This window comes from Danio rerio, chromosome 7, assembly GCF_052040795.2.
Source record: "Danio rerio strain M-AB ecotype USA chromosome 7, GRCz13ab, whole genome shotgun sequence".
Taxonomy (NCBI): Eukaryota; Metazoa; Chordata; class Actinopteri; order Cypriniformes; family Danionidae; genus Danio; species Danio rerio.
In genome coordinates, this window is record NC_141027.1 from 33,312,946 (window position 1) to 33,337,770 (window position 24,825).

Sequence of the window (24,825 nt, forward strand, 5' to 3'; positions counted from 1 at the left end):
GACTTGGGTCACATTTCTCTATGAGTTACAAATAGTAGGTACTGCAGTTGTACATGGTAGCAAAGCAGGCATATACTGTCACTCTCTGTGTATATATGATGAAACCTGATTTAAAATAAAATTCAACATGCTTGTTCGGTGGTTTGCATGGCACTAAACTATAAGGTTTATCCAATTGCATAAAGTCTAAACACTAATTTGTGGGACACACGGTAGGCTAGATTTAACATGATAAACTCAACGTTCCTAGTCTGTAATTACATATCTGCTATTGAAAATGGTAGCAACTTCTGAGATTGTTCCAGTATACAGTATGCAGGGCAATGTCTGCATCTTGGAATACTGTATGGATAGTGAACACGTTCAAAGCTATTCTGGTGTACTGACCTGAAATAAAATGCATGTGTTAATATGTTACGACTTGGAGAGAAAAATATGAGTTTGCGATGACTACACACTTCTTTCCAGTCCATGGTTGCAAAAACCACAGCTGATGTGCGTGTTGCCAGCCCCTTTCCCCCATTTTCCTACACCACTAAACCCCTTCTGTGCCTCTAAACTGGGATAACACCTCTTTCCATTGTGTGCTGCTATGATAGGATATTCAAAGCAGACAAAGAATGGAGAATATTACTAAAATACCTAAATACCTATACCACTATAGGAGTTGAATCATTATTATAGCCAGGAATAAGAGCCCACCAGGTCAATATAAGGGGGCGGGGGGGCCCACCTCTTTGGAAGTTCATGGGTATCGAAGATATCTACTTTTGTGTTCAGGAAAAGAAACGCTACTTAATTACTTAGTTCATTGGTAACTTTATTAAAAAAAAAAAAAAGAGTAAACCCATTGCTTTAAACGTGACAAGCTAACTTTACTTATTAGATGAAAACATCTGTTGTAACTTAAAACTGTTAATTCATTCATTAATTTTCCTTTGGTTTAGTCCCTTATTTATCAAGTGTCGCCACAGAGGAATGAACCGCCAACTTTTTTAGCATATGTTTTACACAGCGGATGCCCTTCCAACCTCAACTCAGTACTGGGAAACACCCATACACTCTCACAGACACACATTCATACACTATACAGTCAATTCTGTTTACCCAGTTCCGCATGTCTTTGGATTGTGGGGAAAACCAGAGCACCCGAAATCCACACCAACATGGGGAGGACATGCAAATTCCACACAGAAACACCAACTGGACCAGCTGGGACTGGAACCAGCGACCTTCTTGCTGTGAGGTGACAGTGCCAACCACTGAGCCTCCTTCCCGCCAACTGTTGACTTAACTTATTTTTTATAATTATGCACATTTTTGATTTACCTAATAATTATAGGCTAATTGGTTCATTCCTTTTTTAAGTAAAAGTCAATTAATCTTTTTTTTTCACATTGACAAAAGTCAATTAGGTGGAGTATATGAGGAAATAGTTGACATTTTTGGGCAAAATATCCCTTTAACAATGCAAAGAAGTATGTGATGCAAGAAAGGAGGTTCTTTATTTTCATGATTCTTATTTTAATTTCAGTTCTGATTAAAAAAAAGTCTAAACATATTTTAAATCATCTCTATTAATCATTAGAAATGTAATCCATGATAAAATAAATAATCAGCCGATTTTTTATAAATCATTTCCAAAGGTTTATTCAATTTTGATGTGTTATACTAGCCATAATAGTGCATTCATGATGTGTGGGAGTTAAGTAGCAATTTATATACGATTATATTAAAACTAAAATTGTCCTTGAAGTTTCTTTGTTTTGTACAGTTTTGATATTTGTTCTTAGCCTATTTGTTATGTTGCTTTGCTGGTATTTGATAATTCGTTATCTCGGTTTATTAGTATTGTTTATCTTTATTTGATTTAAACTTTGTTGTTGTTCAAGGTTGTTACTGTCTGTTCTTTGTGTCACCATATATTCCCTATCCTCATAAGTTTCCTCATGAGTTTAGAAAGGCTGGTAGGTAATTATTTCACTTGACCTACATGTCAACGTGTAGGTTAACATCTATTTAGAGATACACTCTACATGCTTACGGGTGCGTGCCATCTCTCCGACTATCTAATCACTATCTTGTTGTCAACACCTTTACTTTGCTCCACAATTTACTTTTGAATTTACTTTTCTGCCAAAAACTAATTCCCTTGTTAAATGTGCAACCCAACTCCTCTAGACAAAAAGGGGTTCTAACACTTGGTTATTGGTTTCCAAATGTAAAGCGTTATTGTATTGCCTAACATTTCCATACCAGTGCATTCCCATATTGCATAGCACAGGCATTGCTAAACATTTGAGGGAATGGAAGCAAAACCCCGCTTCAGAAACAAATCTCCATAGACCCCCGGTCAAGCCTTATGTCAAATCATTTGAGTCAGTTCACTGAATTTTGCACTGAAAAAATAACTTGAACTGTCAGAATGAATGCACTGTGTGTTAACCACACTGAAAGAATTGGGGGTTGTGAGAGAGGTGATACTCAGCTAGACTCTATTACTTTCTTGGACTAAACATTCTCCTCCGAGGATCTGACTGTGCTAATCAAGACATTTCCTGAGTCAAACTGTGCAAGGACACAAGTAAATAGCCAGCAGTGTCTTGCTTTCCAAGTGATCTGAAGTAGCCTTACACCGCACAATGATGATTCGCTACTGTCTACAGCCAACTCCTGCACAACGCTTTCCCTCTCCTACTGCCAGCATAAACACAACGCTTTATCACAGATGGAAATGAGAGAAGGTACTGCTGGCAGAAGACATATTAGACTAATATTAATATCACCATGAGGTACTGTAAGTGCTGGTTTATTAACTGTTTAAAGCTGCAGTCCATTTTGCCAACAATTCTTGAAATTCTTGACAGCTGACATTCTTTGTCAACATCTTTGTTTGAAAGGTGCAACTGAAGTTATTTGAGGAAGTATATGTATACTTTAATAATAAAATTTATATAAAAATAAATAAATAATTATTAAATTATCAAATAATCTTTGATAAAATGTTTTAAATTTAGTTTAGTTTATTTGGAAATATGGAAAAGTATTTGGAAAAGTATAGTGGTCAATAAGGTAAATGAAGCCCCGCCTTCTAGTCCAGGAGCCAATCATCGATCGCAAAGATTCTCCAAGGGAGGGGCTTGGACCAGATTTGAGTTTCTGCAGATTTTTTGTGATTCGAACATTTAGAAATAAAGGTAAAGAGACAGTTGTTGTTTTACCTTAATGGTGATTTCTAAAATGAAATTTAGTCGTAAGCTTGGCAAGCAATTTTGGAGAATTTGATGTTTCTCCACTCAAACATTCCCCATTCATGCCTGAGCATACTGCCCGAGAGGCATTTCAAAGATGGCCATCAAGTGAAATGACCTGCCTTAAAGGGATATTGACTTTACGCCTATTGCGTATGATGTTACCCTTTAGTGTGGATAAATCGAATGCTTTGCCGTGTATGCATGGCAATCAATCGATATCCGTGGATATTGTACTGTGAGGTTAGAAATTTAAAATCTTAAGTGTTTGATCCAAATATAAATATTTTAGCGAAGATTGTCAACTACACATGTAACAAACATGTCTGCCACTTTTCTGACCTACTGAGAAAATAACAGTAGTACAATAAATTTCGCTATTTACCATTGTTGATTCAATCTAATGACTGATAATCAGCTTATATAACAGCAAAAATTATAAACATCAGCGATTCAGATTTCAATATCTGTACAGTCTAAACTCTGCCATAACATTCAAATTTCATATAGATTATTTGAATCTTGCTCAGTCAATGGTGCATTCAATCAGGCCCATAGCCAACTATCCGCTAATTAAGTGTGACGTCATGCGAAGCAGCTTCCGGGTCCAAGCGCTCTATTCAACTGAATGGTGAGACTCATGAAATGGTAATTATAAACGTTTACAAAGCGATTTAATACTTCCGAAAATCACGATCACAATATACATGTCCAAGCCTTATATCCAATGGCCAGAAAGTGATTAATTTTTTTATAAATTGTTAAAATGTTGGTATTTGATATGCAGCAAACCCAGAGATTGTTGTGTACACTATGACTTTAACTTTAATTTAACTTTAAAATTAACTATAAAATGAATTTAACTATAAAATTAACTTTAATGTGTGTTATGAATAAAAAGTGATCATAAACTAATGACTTTTCAACTCAAATGAGTGGCGGCTTGGACCTAGAAACAGTATTACATACGTTACCAACACGTCCCCACTTAACAAGCGGATAAGGTCTTCAGGTCTGGAAAATTATTTAAAATCATGTGACAGAATGAATTCACATACATGACTTACAGCAGCTGTCGGATTCAGCCTGAGCTCTAGAGGGCGCTGCTGCAGTCTCTGCTTCCCTGTTTTGCCAGATATAGTTATAATATTTGTAGCGTCACTGGACTTTTTAATAATAATACTGACAGCATTGATAAAGTGATTTGGGCATTGATGAAGCAGGAAGAGGAAGTTTGGTGTTAGCAATTCCGTATCCTATTCACAAAATACAATATTTGGATTTAAATGAGCGGCGAGGTGGCATGGTGGGTAGCACTGTCGCCTCACAGCAAGAAGGTCGCTGGTTTGAGCCTCGGCTGGGTCAGTTGGCATTTCTGTGTGGGGTTTGCATGTTCTCCCCATGTTTGAGTGTTTTCTGCAGGTGCTCCGGTTTACAAGTCCAAAGACATGCGCTATAGTTGAATTGGGTAGGCTAAATTGTCTATAGTGTATGTGTGTAAATAAGAGTGTATGGGTGTTTCACAGTGATGTGTTGCAGCTGAAAGGGTATCAGCTGTGTAAAACATACGCTGAATAAGTTGTTGGTTCATTCCGCTGTGGTGACCCCTGATTAATAAAGAAACCCAGCCGAAAAGAAAATAAATGAATGAATTTATTTAATAGAATATTCTTTTTGGGAAATTTGCAAGACTATCATTAGATATGTTAGACAGTAGATAGTAGTTATAGTTAGATAGCCAGTGGAAGTCAGGTTAAACTGTATAAACAATCATTAAACATTTATATAAATCATGTAGAGCATAAATGGGCTCTATGTAAAGCTAGAGTTTTATGGCCAACGACAAACATCCGGTGAAAACTTAATGTGACTATTTTTAATTTCATAAGGTTGTTTTTACAGCATTGATATTGTAATTTAATTATTATACATTCAGTTAAGCATTCATTTAGTAGTTCAAGCGTAAAACGAGATGAAAGACCATTGAACCCACTGGCGCCGTCAGTAGCTACAGGATAGCGCAGAAATTCTATTAAAAATACTAGGGTAAAATTAACTGTCATTTTTTAAAGAGCTGTTGGAGGTAATGGAATTTAATACAGTGCTTCTTGTCTGGTCTGAGACCCACTTCATATTGTATTTCTAACAGGCATTAAAGATAGAAGATTTTTTAAAGAAATCAGATTTTAAACGTGACAATTTTTCAATGGAAGGCCTCGGGCTGCCTGGCTGACAATTAAAAGTCTGTGTGCATGTCGTTGTCGTTGTCATACACAAATCCTAGTAAAAATGATGCCAGCAAAAATATTCATATATTGCTGCATTAAACAAAATGCATATTTCTTTCATTCATTTATACAGCATTATTTAACAACACCCAGACATCCCTCATTTTTAAATGTCATCTATGGCCATACTTTTAGTAAGTATTGTTTAATTTGTACTATAATCTGCAAGTATTTGTTGGTGTATTTTTATAGTCCAATTCATTCACAACACATATCTTGCACAAAACTTGAATATGCGTGCACACACACAAAGTCAAGCCAGACACACATGCCACACTGAAAATTTCCTCTGGCCTGTTAATGGCTTCCAGATGCTGTGTGAATGGGGCAAGAGACTGAAAGGGGGTCTGTTTGGCAGCCGCTCACTTGAGAAAGTCTTTGCTGATATCGCCTCACATCAGTCCAGCTAAAGTGACAACACACTCACATCCAAACTACACACTGAGCCATTTAACTGTTATCTAGGGAATGTGAGGTGGAATATATCATATTCATGATCTAAGGTACAGTGGAGCTCACTACTAATATAAAAACTCCTCATTATGAAGAGAGTCTGTATTGGATGATGCACTGAATGAATTGTCCTGGATGCTTATTACACCTATTTCTGTCACATGAAGACAAAGTGAGGAATTACACTGACTAATAAACAAAGAAAAGGTTTTATTTGCAGGCATGCTTAATATTTGACACACGCAGACAGATGCAGACCTCTGGGCTGGGTTTCAGGTGAACTGAGGCCAAGCAGACATACTCGGATGACAGATTTGAATCAATTTGCCAAAGCAAAGAGAGATGATGATATCACAGTGATGGACGACTGATGTTAAACTCCTTCCAGTTCTCATAACCCCCTAAAAGCATCACACATGGATTTTCCTATTACAAGAGATTTAAATTTACTTGTGATGAAAACTCTATAAATCACTGAGGCAATGAGACCTACTGTCAGTCTGGGAGATGAAATGAGAGACAAATTCACAACGCTCTTTTTGAATTCAACTTCTTTTGCTACAGGAATTGGATACAGACTGACAGACTGATTGATTGATTGATTAATTGATTGATTGATTGATTGGTTAATTTTTTAGCACAACCATGGTGCTATTCAATAATGGTCAATAATTTAAGATTATAATTTATTTATTATCTGTACATTTTATTTATCTTTATTTATAAAGAGGAGTAAAATATATTTTGGGACTCAAATGTTGGGAATGTGTTATCAAAGCTGATGGATGGCCAAGTCGAACTGAAGCAAGGATACTGTATGTGTGCCAGCATATATTATTACACTTAGCACACTCTCAAACACCAGCAATATTATGTGACAAGCAGTTTACTAAAAAACAAAAAAAAGGCAAAAAAAAAGGCAAACGTTTCGGTGAAGTGTTGACCATTGTCAATGTCAAACAAACATTGGTCAACATTGGGAAAAGGTCAACATTTGGCTGTAACGTTTACCTGTTGCCTTTTTCAGTAAACTGCTTGTCGCTTAATATGTCAGGTGTTCTTTTGTTGTTGAAGAGTGTGCTGACTTTTCTTTAGTCATGTCATTTTTTTGGGATTTTTTGGTTTGTGCACCTATTGGACCATTTTGAAGGTGCAGTGACACTGACTTTTGGAACAGAACAAAATACAGGAACAAACTTACCAACCTTCCTGACAATGATGAGAAATAAACAAAAGAGGCATAAATAACAGTGCAGCATAAAAAACAGTACCCACACAATGCATAACAAAAAGCCTTTAGCTTTATCAAATTCTTTAGTTTATATGAAGTACTTTTTGATTTTCAATGAAAATCTTTTGTCAGTGCCAACAGAACGCCATATCCTTGTGTCATTGATTGCACAAAACATACTCAAAATGCTAAGTCTTGTCAGTACTGCAATCTCTCAGTATTTTTGATGTAATCTATGGTTATAACAAATTGACACATCACAGTATGTGGAACAACTGGCTTCTTCTACCTCTTCCTTTATTTTGCATCTATAAATTTATAAATATTGTCTTCTTTGCTATAAGCCTTGTTTGTTTCATGTTTGTTCTTTCATAATCAGAAATTGCAACTATAATGTCCTGTCTATAAAGTGTTTAAATTAGGCCTGCACAATATTGGAAAAATCTAACATTGCAATGTTTTATTTTTTAATCATTCTACAATACATATTGCGATATGAATTCTATTTCACTAGATTGAATAACCATTTGGAAAGAACTGATAGTTTTAGATTGACTGGGATGATAGGGGTGCATAAAATATAATAAACAATCTACAAGCATAGATAATTTCAATAAAGAAAAAGATACAAATTAAATAAACAGCATTTTATTATCTTTATAGGAATCAAACCTTATTCAGGTATACAGTAATTAAACAACTAAATGTAAAATAATACTGCATAGTCTTCGTTATACAAACAATTCGGTATTGATTTGTCAAAGTGGTGGTTCATTCCACTATGGCGACCCCTGATTAATAAAGGGACTAAGACAAAAAGAAAATGAATGAATGAATGAACTAATGATTTAATGAATAATTTGTCAAAGTTACAATTTTATAAGACTGAAAGAGTTTAAACCCCTCACACAGTCACAGGTCTCAAAAAACACTTGCAAAATGATCAATTATAATCCAGACTCAACAGTGCATATACTCGCAATGTGAATATTGCGAATGATCACATTGCCATAACAATGCTGAAACGATATATTGTGCAGCCCTAATTTCAATTTTCATGGGATTTACCTCTGAGGTATTTTAGAGATCAGATTAATCACTGGCTTAATCAATGTTAAACAACCCCCTAAATTTGTCTAATTAAAGATTTGGGTTTGCAATTTATCAATTTATGAAATTTGAAAAAAAGAAATGTATAGAAAATAGGCTTGACAGATTAGTTTTACCATACCATATTTAATTGTTTATGCAATGAACTAATGTCAAGGTGTTAAGGGAGTAAAATTAATCAAAAAGTATTATATATTTTGATCAATATATGTAACATTTGGTAATGTAGAATAAAGCTGACAACAATTTCATAATCAACCGTATGAATGTAAAACAGCATTTAAAGTTTGCTCAAAAGAATGAAAAAATGTACTTCTTCAATTTTACATTCAGTTATGTTTCGAGATTTATAATTATGATCTAAGAACTGTGGCTGAGAAACCAGGAAGAAAAAAAAAAAGAACGACCATATACTGAGCCAGCTTAGTTGTAAATTGTTTGCTCTGTTGTGAAATTTGAGCTCTGTAAATAAAGGTTTAATTTTAAAGGTGTAAAAATATAAAATTCTGGATTCTATGGTTCTGAAAAAGCCCTTAAGGCAAACTTTACTCTCAATACTTTATCTCATCTTAACAAGTTTTTATTTCTTCAGCAGAACATAAAGATAGCATACAAATAAGTCTTATATGGACAATACAATGGAAATCATTGATCGAAAATGTTTGGCAACCAACAATATTCTTGTATAATCATTTCCATTTATTACTTTAACATCTTGTGACAGAATTGCCATTCTTGGGTAAACAATCCCTTTAAGATGCATGGTACTGGAAAAGACCCAAGAAGTGTTTCTTACCATTTTTGACCTCCAGCAATGTGTTGTTGGACAGTGTAGCCAAACTGTGTCTGCCTGGGGCCCTTTATGATCCTGTGATTTCTGGTGTCAATGTTGAAACAGTCATGGAGCCCTGTAAATAGACACAGACAGTTTAAATATGAACCATCCGCTGCATGCCTGCACAGAAGATTACACTTCCTGGCAATGGCAATCGATTGTATGAGCCAAGCGGCTACATCACTGACCCAAAACTGAGCAGCAAAATTTAATTGTGGCTAAACCAGGTTTCTGACAGCGAAAAGAGTCCAAACAGCAGAGCTTCTGGACATGAACTACACTGGATTTAATATATACTGTTTTTACATATAGCTTATACACAAACAGAGAGTAAACGACAGACTGTTTTTGTTTTTGAGTTTTAAATAGTGGTTTGTTGTTTGCCAGGGCAAAACGCAGTACTTATTTCGTCAAAAATGAGTTATGACCTACAGTGAATATGGCCTTCAAGGCTATGATCTGGTTTAGGCAAACTATGCACAGACATCTGAACATCTGACAGAAAATGCGTCAAAATGTTGAATAATTCACAGAACAAGTTCATTGTTTGTTTGTTTTTATAATATATATTTCTATATCTATATTTGGACAAATAACTTTTTACAGTCAATTTTGAACTGAAATTTAAACCATTCTACTTATGGCATTTATACAGAATGTTGTTGTAAGCATTGCTTATAACAGTACATCTATTAAATGAATTATGTTTGTGACAACTGTTATTTTTGAGGGTCTATGCATGAACATGTAGTCCAGAAATCTTTCTCAAATAGAAAACAACTTATAAATAGATTTCGCATTTTCCCCATCAAAGTTCAAAAGTGTCTCTGTTTACACATCACGTCTGTATGGCTTCTGCTTATGTTCTGACGGCCCCTGGAGACTGCAAGAATTCAGTCACTGGATTAACAAACACCTTCACGGAGGTCCTCTGCTGAAACCCTTTTATAATCAGCCTAATACTCATGTCCATGCAAAAAAATTTCCAGCACTTGACCTGACAATCTCCAGCTCTGTCAACAAAAGACTATTGGACCTCATTTTGGATGAGACTAAACAATAAAGCTGTCAATCACCTCAGCTGATCTGTCAATCAAAGATAGACATAATGAGAAATATAAGGCTCTTTCAGGGAGCTTCAGATTTACACAGTCAACATTTTTTGAACATATGAATGAATATATTTTCCCTTTTAAGCTGCTTACTGTGAACATAATAGTTATGGTTTAACCTTAAGCAAATGCCTGATAAGGTTGATATCTGCAGACTTAATTTAATGAATCACTGAAGACTACAAATTCAGCAAAAAAAAAAAAAAAAAAAATCTCATTTTAATTTTATATTGAAGAACAAACTATTTAACAGTGGCGGCTTGTGGAAAATATTCTTTTGTGCGAAGAGGTGGTGCGAAGAAAAACATCGGTCGATGGAAATGCCAAGATGCACATCAGTTTTGAAAATGCGCATGAAAACAACGCATAACTGAGTAGGATAAACTTTTATTCGATAAGAAAAGATGCTCATGAACTACAATGCACTTTTACCGAACAAATTCCAGTATGCGCATTAAAAAAGGTCATTTGATTTTGTTATACATCAAGTGATGATAAAAATGTGTGTGAATTGACAAACCAGCAGGCTGAGCACATTGTAAAACACCTAAAATGTTGTTTTGGTCATTCTAAAATGTCTTAACCATTTCAGTATTAGTGTTATTATATTACTAATGACCTTCAGAACTTTCAAGAGCATCTGTGCTCTGCATCTCACGCCTTCAAACGCCACCAGGCATTCATTGCGAGTCGATATCATCTTCTGAGATGCAAGTCATTTATTAAAAAAAGAAAAGATTTACACAGCTTCTCCTACTGCAGCAAAGTCCATTTATACTGTTGATATTTGGCGTCAGTTAATCAGGAAGTGACGATTTTGTTCTCTTTGACTTGTTGGATGGAAACGCTACTTTATTCGCACTTCTTTCATGCGGCAATCCAGTTTTGTGCATAAAGTTAATTCGCATTTTTGGATTGAAACATCGCTACAGCTTCAATTTACCAAAACTTCTAAATTAAGCTGCTTCGACACAATTGTAAAAGCGCTATAATAAATAAACATGAATTGAATATTGCAATAAATAAATAAATAAAAAACACTGCCAACTTTTTTGTTTTAAGGAGAGAAGTATTTTTCAACACATTTCTAAAGAAAATTTTTTAAGCTTTAATAACTTTCTAATAACTGATTTATTTTTGCCATGATGACAGTAGATAATATTTGATAAGACATTTCTTCAAGACACATCTATAAAGCCTTAAGTGACATTTAAAGGCTTAACTAGGTTAATTAGGTTAACTAGGCAGGTTAGGATAATAAGACAAGTTATTATATAACAATGGTTTAATCTGTAGACTGTCTGAAAATATATAGCTTAAAGGGGCTAGTAATTTTGACCTTCAAATGGTTTTTAAAAAATTAAAAACTGCTTTCATTCTAGCCGAAATAAAGACTTTCTCCAGAAGAAAAAATATTATCAGACATACTGTGAAAATGTCCTTGCTCTGTTAAACCCAATTTGAGAAATATTTAAAGAAGATAAAACAATTCAAAGGGGGGCTAATAATTCTGACTTTAACTGTTTTTGAATTTATATTTGAAGTGCTATCTTGAAGCCATTCATCACTGCTGTTTTTACCATCTGTAAATTATATAATCTGATGTTTATTTATTTTACAGATATATTTTTGAACCAACTGCTTATTGCATACGTGGTCTTCTCGTGTTAGAACCTCAAGTGATGGCAGCCTATCATACAGATCAGTATGGCCATTAAAATAAATCCAAAGCAGGCGCCGAACTGAGGAAAATATATTAAAGCTTTGATCCAAGTATAAACACAATGGTTAATTTATCTGAGAATTACACTGAATTACAGTTTTAATCTCCGCTCTGAACTCTGAACGACAGCATATGGATGTCATAACCCTGCACACGTGGAAACTGAAGTGTAGGAATGTATTCGTTTGACAAAAAAATGGCAAGGATGCAGAAAACCTACAATGGGATCTGATGAAAGGCCTGACTGTCTCTGGTGGCCCGCAGGTCTCCTTGCCTCCACTTTGGCCTTTGTACCAATGGAAAAAGCAGAGGAAAAACATCCATCTCTTCTGGATTCAATTAAAAGTCTTTTAAAGAAAAGTTATAATAAAATATAATATATTTTCCAGCTGTCACTCTTGAAAATGAAATAGTTTACTGATGACAATGCTGATAAGTATAATGTCTGCTTCGTGCAGGGATGTAGTTTCCATTTAGCGTATTATATCTTGCAAAGGATTGATGGATGCAATGACGAGATCTTCCTCTTAGTGGAAGGGGAAAGGAAGAGAAGTGAAGTGCTCTTAGTGTTTCCCACGTTCTCTGTCTGTAGACTAAAGCATGAATTATGATGAGCTACTGTAGTGCTAGGGATCATGTAAATGCATTTTTGCACATCAATCTGCTCAGGCACAAGAATGCACAGGGACTAATGGGGACCACATGTTTTTCTTAGCCTCATTTTCAGTCATTGGCGTTCACAGACAGTGTTGAAGAGTTAAAAGTGAAGTTGCCAATCACAGACTTTTTATTCTTAGCAGGAGTACTGCATGTCCCACTGTGAACTTCAATGAAGGCTTATAGAGAGAAACTCAGTGTGACCCCTGATTCACACAGACAGACTTATTCTTATCTGATCTGCTGTCTAATATCAGGCTTTCTCCTTCAGAAAAGACTGATACAAATGTGTGTCTTTTAAACAATTACACCTTTCAACATCCCTATGTATTTATATTTTCAATTATCCTATATACTGTATATACAGTCTTGCTATTTTGTAAGTTTCTATAAAAGTGAATTGCTTATATCATTCATATAGGCAATTATGTAAGTTTATATACAGTTGAAGTCAGAATTGGTAGCCCCCTGTTTATTTATTTATTTTTCTCAATTTCGGCTTAATCGTGAGAAGATTTTTTTTAAACAAATTTCTAAACATATTAGTTTTAATAACTGATTTATTTTATCTTTGCCATGATGACAGTACATAATATTAGACTAGATATTTTTCAAGACACTTAAATGCAGCTTAAAGTGACATTTAAAGGCCTAACCAAGTTTATTATGTTAACTAGGTAGGTTAGGGTAATTAGGCAAGTTATTGTATAACGATGGTTTGCTCTGCAGACTATTGAAAAAATATAGCTTAAAGGGGCGAATCATTTTTTCCTTAAAATGGTTTTTAAAAAATTAAAAACTGCTTTTATTCTAGCCAAAATAAAATATAAAGAAATATAAAGACTATAATAAACATATTATCAGACATACTGTCAAAAATTTCTTTGCGCTATTAAACATCATTTAGGAAATATTTTAAAACGAAAACAAAAACAAAGGGGGGCTAATAATTCTGACTTCAACTGTAGGTAATAATGATAAATAAATAAATGAATAAAATAATAATAAAAAATCATAAAATGATCTTTATAAACTTATATAAATGCTTATATGAACCATTTAGTTCACTTATATGGAAACATTCAAAATAGCAAAACTGTAAAAAAAATTTCTGAAACTTTTGCATAAATATTATTCTGAATTACTTCTTTTATGAATAATCATAAAAACGACCTTGCTCCTGAATGAATTTAAATATATCAATGATTTCACCAGTAAAAGTCCAATAACACCTGTGAGAATCCTGATTATATTAAGTTTTTTTTTTTCTTAAATGCATTTCCCTATACACTACCACACTCATTGATCACTTATTCAAAGTACTGGGATACGTTCACATCTAAGGCATTCAGTCTGTTACTGAAACCAAACTCTCCAAGACACCATCTGAGAACAGCTTTAAGGAAGAGAAAAAAGAAATGAGAAAAAGAGGGCAGCAGAAAGATTCTAGTTTCCATTTAAAAGGCCTAACGTGGCAGACACTTTAATATTCTCTGTAATATCAGCAGGTCCATAGTGTGGGTTTCCTCTGTGTGGATTCTTTTGCCCAGATAAATAAACCTCAGTACAGTGGCTGCAAGGGGTTGTGTTCGGTGTGCAGGCCAGGCCTGCGCTGCTTTTGGATCACAATCAAGCTACAGGAGCCACACCACAGTCATACTGACAGAGAAGCACCAATCTATGAGAATGTTCGTGTATCAGCAAGACTATTACAATCTGCCAGTTTGACAGAACCCCAATGAAAAGGATTTGCATGTACTCAGGTGCACCTGAGCTGTTGCACCTGGATGCAGCTTTGTCACGATATCAACATTACAAAGTAGATACGATATATAGATTACCAATACTAAAGTATATTACACCGTGAAAAAAAAAACCCTAAGGTTCATTTTAAAATAATACATCATTAAACACTTGCCAGTGCTACAGGTCTGAGGTGAATATTGCCTAGCCTAGATCTTTGTTAAAGTCAGCAGAAACCGGAAGTTGCTGAGACATTTTAATTCAGTGTGTCGATGTACTTCCAGCTGAAACAGACTATTGTGTAGGGGCTGATACTATCTTTTTGTGCATCATTCACCCATACCAAATTAAAGGTAAGATTGGTTTAGTATATTGTGCCTTAAGCAATCAAACTGATGTCAGCAGAGAAGGACCGCCACTAAAATCAAATGCAAAGTCAGACTTTGAATGAAGATAACCAAAAAAAACTTCTTAGTGAAGTAACATAATTAAGCACAGATTGATTGTTCACCTAAGGCATAGCAATACTCGCTTGCAAAATAATCATTGTAAATTTTAATATCACAGACTTTAATTTAGGTCATATAATTTAATTTAATAATTAGGGCTGAAACATTAATAATTTCAGCATGGATAATGCATAATGATCATTTGCAATAGTCACATTGCAAGTATTCGCAATGTTGAGTCTGGATTATTATTCATCATTTTGCAAGTGTTTTTTGAGGCCTGCGACTGTGTGAGGGTTTCAAAAGCATTCAGGCATAAGACATTGTATCGTTTGTAACTTTGAAAAATTTATAATGATTAATTAAAAAAATATATATATATAAATTGAAGACCATGCAGTATTATTTTGATTATTTAATTAATGTATATCATGGCTGACGTCTTTCAAGATAAGAAACCTTTTAAACAGATTTCAATATATTATGCACACTATCATCTACTGTATACTGGTATTCAATTAATATTTTAAAAATGTAAATACTATTGGAAAAGATTTATGGTAAAGAAATGATTAAACCCTTGTGCTTACTACATTTCATCTTCATTCCAAAAACACTGAAGCAGTGTTATCAGTATCAGCAAAAAATCCATATTCTTTTCCCAAAAATGATGCAATACTTGGCAATAGCACAATTTTTGAAGACAGACTTCTGCTTATTTGATAAAAAATGCAGATTTTCTCAAGCACAACAAACGATGAAAAAATATTTATAACATGTTTTTACAAAAAAGTACATGTCAGACCACTTCATCAGCAAAATGCTGACCTGCAGCTGCAATATATTACAGTAGTGCCCTAAACCAGCCCAAAACACATGTCTGGACACTACAGTCTTGAACAGCTTGCGATCAAAATCAAAACATTTCTAAAGAAACATTTAAGCGGGTGTCAGTGTCACCATAGGGCATAACTAAATTATAACCAAAGCCCACATCAATGCCACCAAAGACAATTACCATCACTGATTTATTACCAAGGCCTTAGTTAGCCATGCAGCTGTGTACAAGGCCACATGTGACAGACATCCTCTTCTAAACATCTGCTCAGCCCTCAGTCATCCCTTCCCTCCTTCACAAATATTTACGTGAGGAGCTGCCCCGATGCTAATGAGCCTCACTGATGCCCAGTGGCGAGGATTATGGGCCAGCAGATTGGCTTTTAATAAACTCCACATGCACCTTTTCAAACTTTTTGCTTTGATGCATCCCTGCTTAAGATCTCCTGGGCTTTGAGCTCTTACTGTATGTGCTGCACCCCAGGGACTGATATACATTCGGTTACACTCACAGATCATGAGCAAAATGACCAGACATTGCTCATTTCGTGCTGAGTCTCCAACTGTGAGCTCTGTGGTCTGGAAAGCTCATTGAAGGGCTGCTGAGAGATGGCTAGCAGGAGATGAGCCCGGTGGCCTGCGACTGCTTTTGTGGCCAAAGTAAACTAACCGTGAGGCACGTGGCATCGGCAGACGGATTTAGACCACAGCCAGGCATCACTCATTAGCTCTGGAGCTCCTCACCCACGCAAAATAACCTTATTCTATAATTATAGGTTCCAAAGTAAAACTCCAGGTATTGTAAAAGCAGCTCAAAATTTCATCTTTGAGCTGTTATGTTTTAAAAAAAAAAACATTTGCTGAGTAGCATCTATATCCGCTATGAAATTCAATCACTCTTACATTAAGGACTGAGAGCTATGGAGCTGTTTGTTGTTTATTGATTGACAGATGATTATCTGACTTTTTTCAGGTTTGGATTTTATGCAGTTTATGACAATATTAATTAATTAATTAATTCTTGTTCCTTTAGCTTAGTCTCTTTATTTATCAGGGGCAGGGCTTCATTTGTGCCGGAACATGCTGATGACGGATCCGGCACCTCTGAAATCTAATCAGGCGCCGCATTTTACAGATCTCCCTCCTCAACCACCATCCACCCCCGGCCACTGTTCGCTTTCACTTTCTTTCGCGACTCCCCAACCCTCTTCACTTTTGTTTGTGACAACCCGCTCTTCACTTTTGCTCTTCATCCTCGACACCTCCTGCCATCCAACGCCCCCTACCCCTCTGCTCTCCACTTTCATGCATGACACTTCTCCATCCTCGGGTAACATGCAGAATCCAAACCCCGATCTGTTCCGGGACATCGCAATTCACAAATTAAGCAATAATCAGGGGTTGCCACAGTAGGATAAACTTACCTAGCATATGTTTTATGCAGTGGATGCCCTTCCAGCCAAACCCAGCACTGGGAAACACCCATACACACATTGTCTTTGAACTGTGGGGGAAACCGAAGAGTAAACCCACACAAACGTGGGGAGAACATACAAACTCCACACAGAAATGCCAACTGACCTAGCCAGGGATCGAATCACCGACCTTCTTGCTAACCACTGAGCCACCGTGCTGCCTTATGACATAATACGATGATTAGAGTGATGAAGCCAATTATGATCTGGGGGTGTAAGGAGGCCATAATAGACCTTGGGCCAGTCGGCGAATTTGGCCAGGATGCCAGGGTTAAACCCTTACTCTATTTCGAAATACATACTGGGATTTTTAACAACCACAAAGAGTCAGGACCTCGGTTTAACATCTCATCCGAAAGAGAGCACTCACAGAACACTATAGTGAGTCCCCTTCAATATACTGGGGCATAAGGACCCACACAAACCGCAGGTTGAGCACCCCCTGCTCGTCTCACTAACACCACTTCCGGCAGCAACCAAGATTTCCCATGTGGTCTCCCATCCAGGTACTAACCAGGCACACAGCCCTGCTTAGCTTCAGTGGGTGACTATGTGAGAGTTGCAGAGAGCTAGCTGCCGGCTAATGACTGCACATTACTTGCATTGAGTGAGTATGTAAATCAATGCCTGAAACCATGTCTGAAATTATACACGTTCAAACTATCGTTGAAACTATAGGTAATAAAAACAGCCACAAAAAGGAAAGAAATGTATTTGATCAGTAATTTCAAATTCCAGTCACATACAGCAGCGAAGTGATGCAAGTTTAAGTGATATAAACAGAGACAGCCTGAAAGGAGTACAACAGACAGTAATATTATGGCATTGTACTTGTGCTTTGTTTACATTGCTGGACTTGATTAAAATTGGCCTGGGTCACAGATGGGTTTCTGGCATATGGTCAAGATGAGTAACAAATAAACAAAATAAAGAAACATGTTTGCACAGACTGGCACACACGCAATCAGCAACTACACATGCAGTTCCTCTTCCTTTAGTAGATCAAAATGATATATTGATATTCTCACTTATCGTCTTTATCATTTTGCAGACTGACATGAACAGACTGACAAAATAAAGTAAGTTCTATAACTTGATAGGACTGGACAGGAATGCAAATTCAATTTAAATTTCCTGAGGGTCCCTTGACAGCCCTGAGCTCTTTAAATATACTGTCAAGAGTGTCGTTTCACGAGTGAGCTCTAATCTGGCTGCTCACCACATCTTTCCCAGACACAGGAAACTATGAACTCCCAATATATTTCTGATAACATCTCCTTCCATTTCAAAGTATGCAAGCGCTAGGATGGAAATTGGAGCAAGGGTAAACTCCAAGCGTTCCACAGCCAATTCAGCATCCCCATCTATCACAGGAGGTCAGTGTAACAGCGATTGACATCGGAAAAAAAGACATGGGAGATGCAGAACACTGGGAAACAATACATTGCACTTCTTTAGCTCTCAGCTCGCAGGGTATCTCATTCAGTTTTGTAGCATCAGCGCTTTTCCTAAATGACTTCAACAGAAAACACACTCACCTGGCATCACGCTCCAGAAAACCCAGAGGAGGTGGATCCAGTTGTACTCCATGTGTGTGTTGGAGAGGGAGAACGTAAAAAAATTGTGTGTGTTGGTGTATGTGTGTGTGTGCAGAAGGATGAAATATCCTGACAGTGCGCTCTCCTGTACACCCGGCTCTGATTGACTCTACTGCTCCTAAAAACACTCTATATCTGAAGCAGGGAGGAGGGGACTGTGGCCGAACTAAAAGGAGGTGCTCATTCAGCCAGCAGACAGATCTTTTCTCTTTTTCTTTCTCTCTCTTTTACTTCCTCCCTCTGTGTGTCTGTCCATCTACGTTGGAGTTTGGGTCACTTTCTTATGAGCTCATTGCTAAATGCTTTGAATATGGAAATTCAGGTTTTAGGGATCACTGTATATCACCTCTATGGCAAAACCTGATCTTCCGTAATTTTGTAATTCGCTTAACATGCAGTTTAGGCTGCATACTTTCGGAGAAGATGCCCTCCAAGTTGATTGATGCTGAGATTTGTGGTTAACATACTGTAGCTGCAAGTTACCATATAAAGCCCACAGACAAACTCACAGCAGAACCTCAGACACCATCCAAACCACGCTACCCAAGCATATAATTACAGATTATATAATGACTAATACTGACGTTCTGGCTGCTCTAATAGTGAAACATGGCCCACCTCCATTTCAACTTGACCTTGAAAATATCAAAACCGCTGTTGCTTAGTTTTTGGTCAAAATGAACATGCAGTGTAAATGTAATCTTACAATTAAACTACCAAACACATGCATAATATCCTGTTTATATATTTTACAAGACAACTGTCAGACTTAAAAGCAAATTTCACCACAAAATGTTCATTTACTCACCCTCAAGTGTTTCCAAATCTTTATGGAGCTCATTTTTGTGTGTTGAACAAAGAAGATATATATAAAAAAACATACAGTATATTCATTCATTAATTTTCCTTAAGCTTAGTCTCTATTTCAGAAGTTGTGACAGAGGAATGAACCGGCAACTATTCCAGCATGTGTTTTACGCAGCGAATGTCCTTCTAGCTGCAACCCAGTACTGCGAAACAGCCATACACTCTCATTCACACACTCATATGGCCAATTTAGTTTATTCAATTCATCTATATCACGACTTTAAATTGTGGGGGAAACCGGAGCACCGGGGTGAACATGCAAACACCACACAGAAATGCTATCTGGCCCAGCTGGGACTCAACCCAGTGACCTTCTTGCTGTGAGGCAACAGTGCTAACCACTGAGCCACCATGCCACAAGACATATATTATACATGATTAATTAAAGAAACCTGCAACCATGTGTAGCCACCCATAGTATGAAAAACAAATACGATGGTAGTCAATGGTTGCAGGTTTCCATTTATCAAAATCACTTCTTTTTTGTGTTCAACAGAAAAAAGAAACTGGTTTGTTATATATGAAGGGTGAGTAAACGATGACAGATATTTCAATTTTAGGTGAACTATCCCTTTAAAGGCTGTACACAGTGGAATGAACCACCAACTTATCCAGCATATGTTTTACGCAGATTATGTCCTTTCAGCTGCAACCCATCAATGGTAAACATCCATGCACACTCATTCACACACATGCACTAGGGACAATTTAGCCTTTTCAATTCACCTATACCACATGTCTTTGGACTTGTGGGGTAAACCGGAGCACGAAAAATACTGGGAGAGAATGCAATCTACTGACAGAAATGCCAACTGACCCAGCCCAGGCTCGAACCAGTGACCTTCTTACTGTGAGGCGATTGTGCTAAACTTTGTGCCACCGTGACGCACAGGTCAATTTCATTAATTATTTTTATAGTAGTTAAAGCACATTATTTAATTATTGTGCATTGTTAATGCAGTCATCACTATAGTTATAGCAACCATCTTTGGTGTAAACATGGATTTTATTCCAGAAAACTATCACGTTCAGTGCTCGCGGTTTTTACATTTTTGGTGCGTTAATCTAGTTAATAATATCATTCAGAAGGTCATCATTAGCACTCATTAACGGTGCAGTAGGTGATATGCCAAAATAATAACCGGCTAGCATGATATCTTTAAAACAAAGTCCCTCCCCTGCTGTCCAAAGCCATGCTTTCTGAAACACAAACGTGCGCACCTTAAAGATGACAGCAGACAACCTATTAATTAATGTCATTCGCCAGCTAGAAATGTAGTTAGTGGTTGGCTGGTGGCGTGCAAAAATTACACTTATTACTAAGCCATACTTGCGTGCTATTTCATATCGAATATTCAAAGTAGCATGATAAAAATTATAGGGTGTCATTGTTCAAAAATGAACCAAAGCAGGCTAAGAGGAATAGCTCTATTAACTGATGCTTTGTTGTTAAACTAAATAATAATCTGTCGATGCTGTAAAAGGTCCCTTATGAAACTGAAAATAGTCACATCAATCTTTTGCCGGAGGATTTAAGTTGGTGAACAACACTTCTGTGCATATAACTCACTTGTAAAACAGCACAATCCACATCAGCTTTGCGTGACTAAATAATTTTAAAACAGAACATTACCTGTCTAAGGAAATACTTCAGCCATAGTGTCATCCTTCCTCCAATGTGCAAAAGTCAATCACATTACGTCATTAATTAGACGACCACTTAATAATTAAAAACTCGTTTTTAATATACTGTAATTAACCACAGATATTTAAATATTTCCTTTACCTTTAAAAGCATTATCTCCATTGTATAGGAAAATAATATTCAATTATCATCATTCACTTATTCATGTCTGGAATTCCGACTGTCCAAAACAATAAAAATACATTTTTATCTCATTATTTGTACCATTATATACTCAAAATCCATGATACCCAATATTATAGATAAACAATAAAACATTAAAGAAGCACATTAAAGAACTCACGACCTTCTGACTGCCAGAAAACTAATCCACCAAATTGTGGAGGAAGATCTGAGTTGAAAAATCAATGTTACATACTATTGAACACACGATTAATAAAGAATATATAAATTCTTAATAGTGTGAGGATGTTGCAGTTTCTACTATGTTTGTGCCTTAAGTTTGAAACCAAAGAGACCAAACATCTGATCAACACTGAGCTGATTTTGCTTAAAACAAAAATGACCAAAGTAAAGAGCGCTGCTTTCATTAAGAGTACTTAAAAAGTCATCTGTCTTTCCTTTCATCAAATATTTCCATCAAAGCAGAGCAATTCACTCATTTTGGAAACAAGGCAGCTGGGAGTTCTTTTAAATTCTCCAAAAAACAGCATGGTCAAATCAATGAGCTTAGAAGTTATTCCAATAGACAGACACAGGCATGTACAAAGAGACAGAATGAGAGAGGTGTTTAAGCCAGTCACACAGAGATAAAATAGAAATATTAAGTACACCTGACCTCTGTATGAACACTTCAACTCATAATGTACTCCAGATTAAAACAGCGATGTGTTTACACTCATTAACATCTTTGTTTGATGACCTGTCCATGAAGACTTAAATACATGAAATTGTAATAATTTACGATTTCATTCAATATTCAGACGATAAATCAATAATCAACTCAGTTGCATTTTTTTCTGAACAAATTTGGTGTCTGAGTCATGAATAACAAAATTAAACTATTTTTTTGATAGCTTTGAAATGGTTTTATGTACCCCAGTTGTTACTTAAAAGTTTATAATTTAGTTTTACAGGACTGTAGACTACTTACAGTAGATTTAAAAGCATCCAATGTATAAATAAATAAATAAATAAATAAATAAATAAATAAATAAATTAATTAATTAATTAATTAATTAATTAATTAATTTCCCATAATCTAATTTTCCAAAGTGTATCAAACTATTTGTTCATTTATTCAAAACCCCTTCTTTTCCAAGTGCCTGCTCTGCTCTGATTGGTCAGAGGGTCCAGTTTGTTGTGTTTGATTCAACACTTCAGCAGGTGTTGTTAAACAAATCACTCATTATTATGTATATCTGAATTAGAGTCCCATAGACTTCCTCACTTCTCAGCAACTGTAAATGTCAAAACAGTAATGACAAAATCAACTTACCTAGTCTAATGGTGAAGTACTGGAAAAATCTGCTAATAAACCCAACCCCAAACTGTACGTCCCCTTATCACCATAACAAAATGTCTACCAGGGTCAGAAATTAATGATGCCTTGTGTAAAATATGCCACTTTATTTCAATTCGAGATCAGGGGGAGCATTGCATGCATCTACTACAACTGTCGTGTATATTGTAAACGGTATTATGACATTAAATGAATTGCAGGGAAAAAACATTTTGTCTCAAGAAATACATGTTGCTTCTCTTTATTAACATGAACCAACTGAAATAATTGAGGCAAAACAAAAACCATAGAAACTTTATCAGATAAGCAAAAGATTTTTCTAGCTCTTCTTCCAGACTTCTGTACTCTATAGAAGTGGATACAAACAAGCGGATGAGGATTAAAATAGTGGGTAAACGGAGCAGAGACTATTTTGTTACACAACACAAGGCAGCTTTTACCAGTATTGTGAGGTTGGAACTCATAGCTCAAGAATCCCCACTGTCAGTTTGCAAAATGTCAACAGCCCAAACAAATGATAAATCGGAGAGGAACCTGCAATTAAAACTAAAGTCTGATTCGTTCTCTCAAAAGAGGAGAGGGGCCTGAGAGGGAGCTGGGCTGCTTCAACTCACTGTTTCCACATGAAAGGAAAATGCTTTTGTTTACATTGCTGAGCTACTGACCAAAATTAAAAGTCAGAAAAGAACGAGTTGCAGAAAGTAGTTGTGAGAAGTTGTTTTTGCTGGAAATCGTACCTTCCTTTTTTTCCACCTACATGTGGGGGTCCAGCACCCCTTGTTGAGAAGAGGATTGAAATCAATACATATCCTTTGCAGAAGCAACACTTACCTCATGACCCCAAACCCTCTAACAGCAGTAGCAACTGCAAACAATTATCCCAATAAACTTCACTTTACCTGCTGCATGATGTAAGACTGACTTTTTACAGAAACACAAGCAATATCCATTGCTGAACTCCTGCTTAAAATGAAAATATCATTTTCAATGATTTCATCAGTCCTTCCACATCTTCATTATGGTTGCAACTGATAGAAAAATAATGGACTTGTACTCTTGCAATCTAATAGCAATAATAAAATGCGTAATGCTCTTCAGTAACCGCTTTAATCACAATGGAAAATCAAAGAGATTAAATGGAAATTTGGTGCATCGCTTCTCATAGTCTTTATTTTGAACTCTGAGCATTATTCAGTGGTTTAAAGTAACTAATTACAAATACTCAAATTACTGCAATTGAGTAGTTTTTATCAGGAATTGCATTCCCTAAGTAGTTTTAAAAATGTAAGCTTTTACTTTCCCGTGAGTACATTTTTAATGCTGTATCTGTACTTTTACTCTATACTTTCCTTCAACCTGAAGTCAATACTTTTTTTTTCTTGGCTATGTGGATTATAAAAATCAGTCATGTGATTCCTGTCCAATCAAATCGCACATACTGTAGAAAGTAAATCACATCATAATGAACTACCTCAAGACATGTGCACTTTATAATTGCAGTAAACTGTTTGGAAGCATTAAAAATGTCCAAAATCTTTACATGCATTGACCCAGGAACTTTTTAGATGCATGTCACTGATGAGAAGATGACGGATGTTTACTGTATAATGATCGAAATGACCTTAAACACCCAGCAGGTACAAGACGTCAACATGACATCAGATTGACATGGTACCCTAATGTTATGGGGATTTTGCATTTTGTTTGAAAATGAAAATCAGGTTGACGTCAGAACTCAACGTCAGGCCAACGTCAATGTCCAATGACCAACCTAAACCAACCAAATATCAACTTTGGTTGCCGTGCCTGACGAATAAATATCAATATTTGATGACAATAGGATGTTGGTTTAAGATGTTGGCTCGACGTTGGATTTTAGTCACTTTCTAACAACCCAAAATCGATCAAATATCAACGTCATTCGATGTCATTATTGAACATCAAAATAGCGTTATCTTTAGAAGCTGGCTAGGTGTTGAAATTTGGTCACCTGACATCACAACCAAATTCTAACCCAATATTAACCTCT

The 24,825-nt window shown here is 36.0% G+C and overlaps 1 protein-coding gene across 7 annotated transcripts in view; it reads right to left on the minus strand.

The window, feature by feature from the left end:
• The window catches only part of itga11a (integrin, alpha 11a), a 156,950-nt gene that overhangs the window by 56,312 nt on the left and 75,813 nt on the right, over positions 1 to 24,825 (minus strand). For 5 of the 7 annotated variants that reach the window (XM_087259290.1, XM_087259288.1, XM_087259291.1 and 2 more), the window contains one exon: positions 9,130 to 9,241. Coding sequence is in view for 2 of the 7 variants with exons in the window: in NM_001172627.2 (NP_001166098.2) it covers positions 9,130 to 9,241; positions 18,703 to 18,754 (164 nt within the window). In the remaining 5 variants the exon portion in view is untranslated. Of the gene's footprint in view, positions 1 to 9,129; positions 9,242 to 18,702; positions 18,868 to 24,825 lie in introns of those variants that run through there. The other 2 variants (NM_001172627.2, XM_087259287.1) reach the window with 2 other exon arrangements.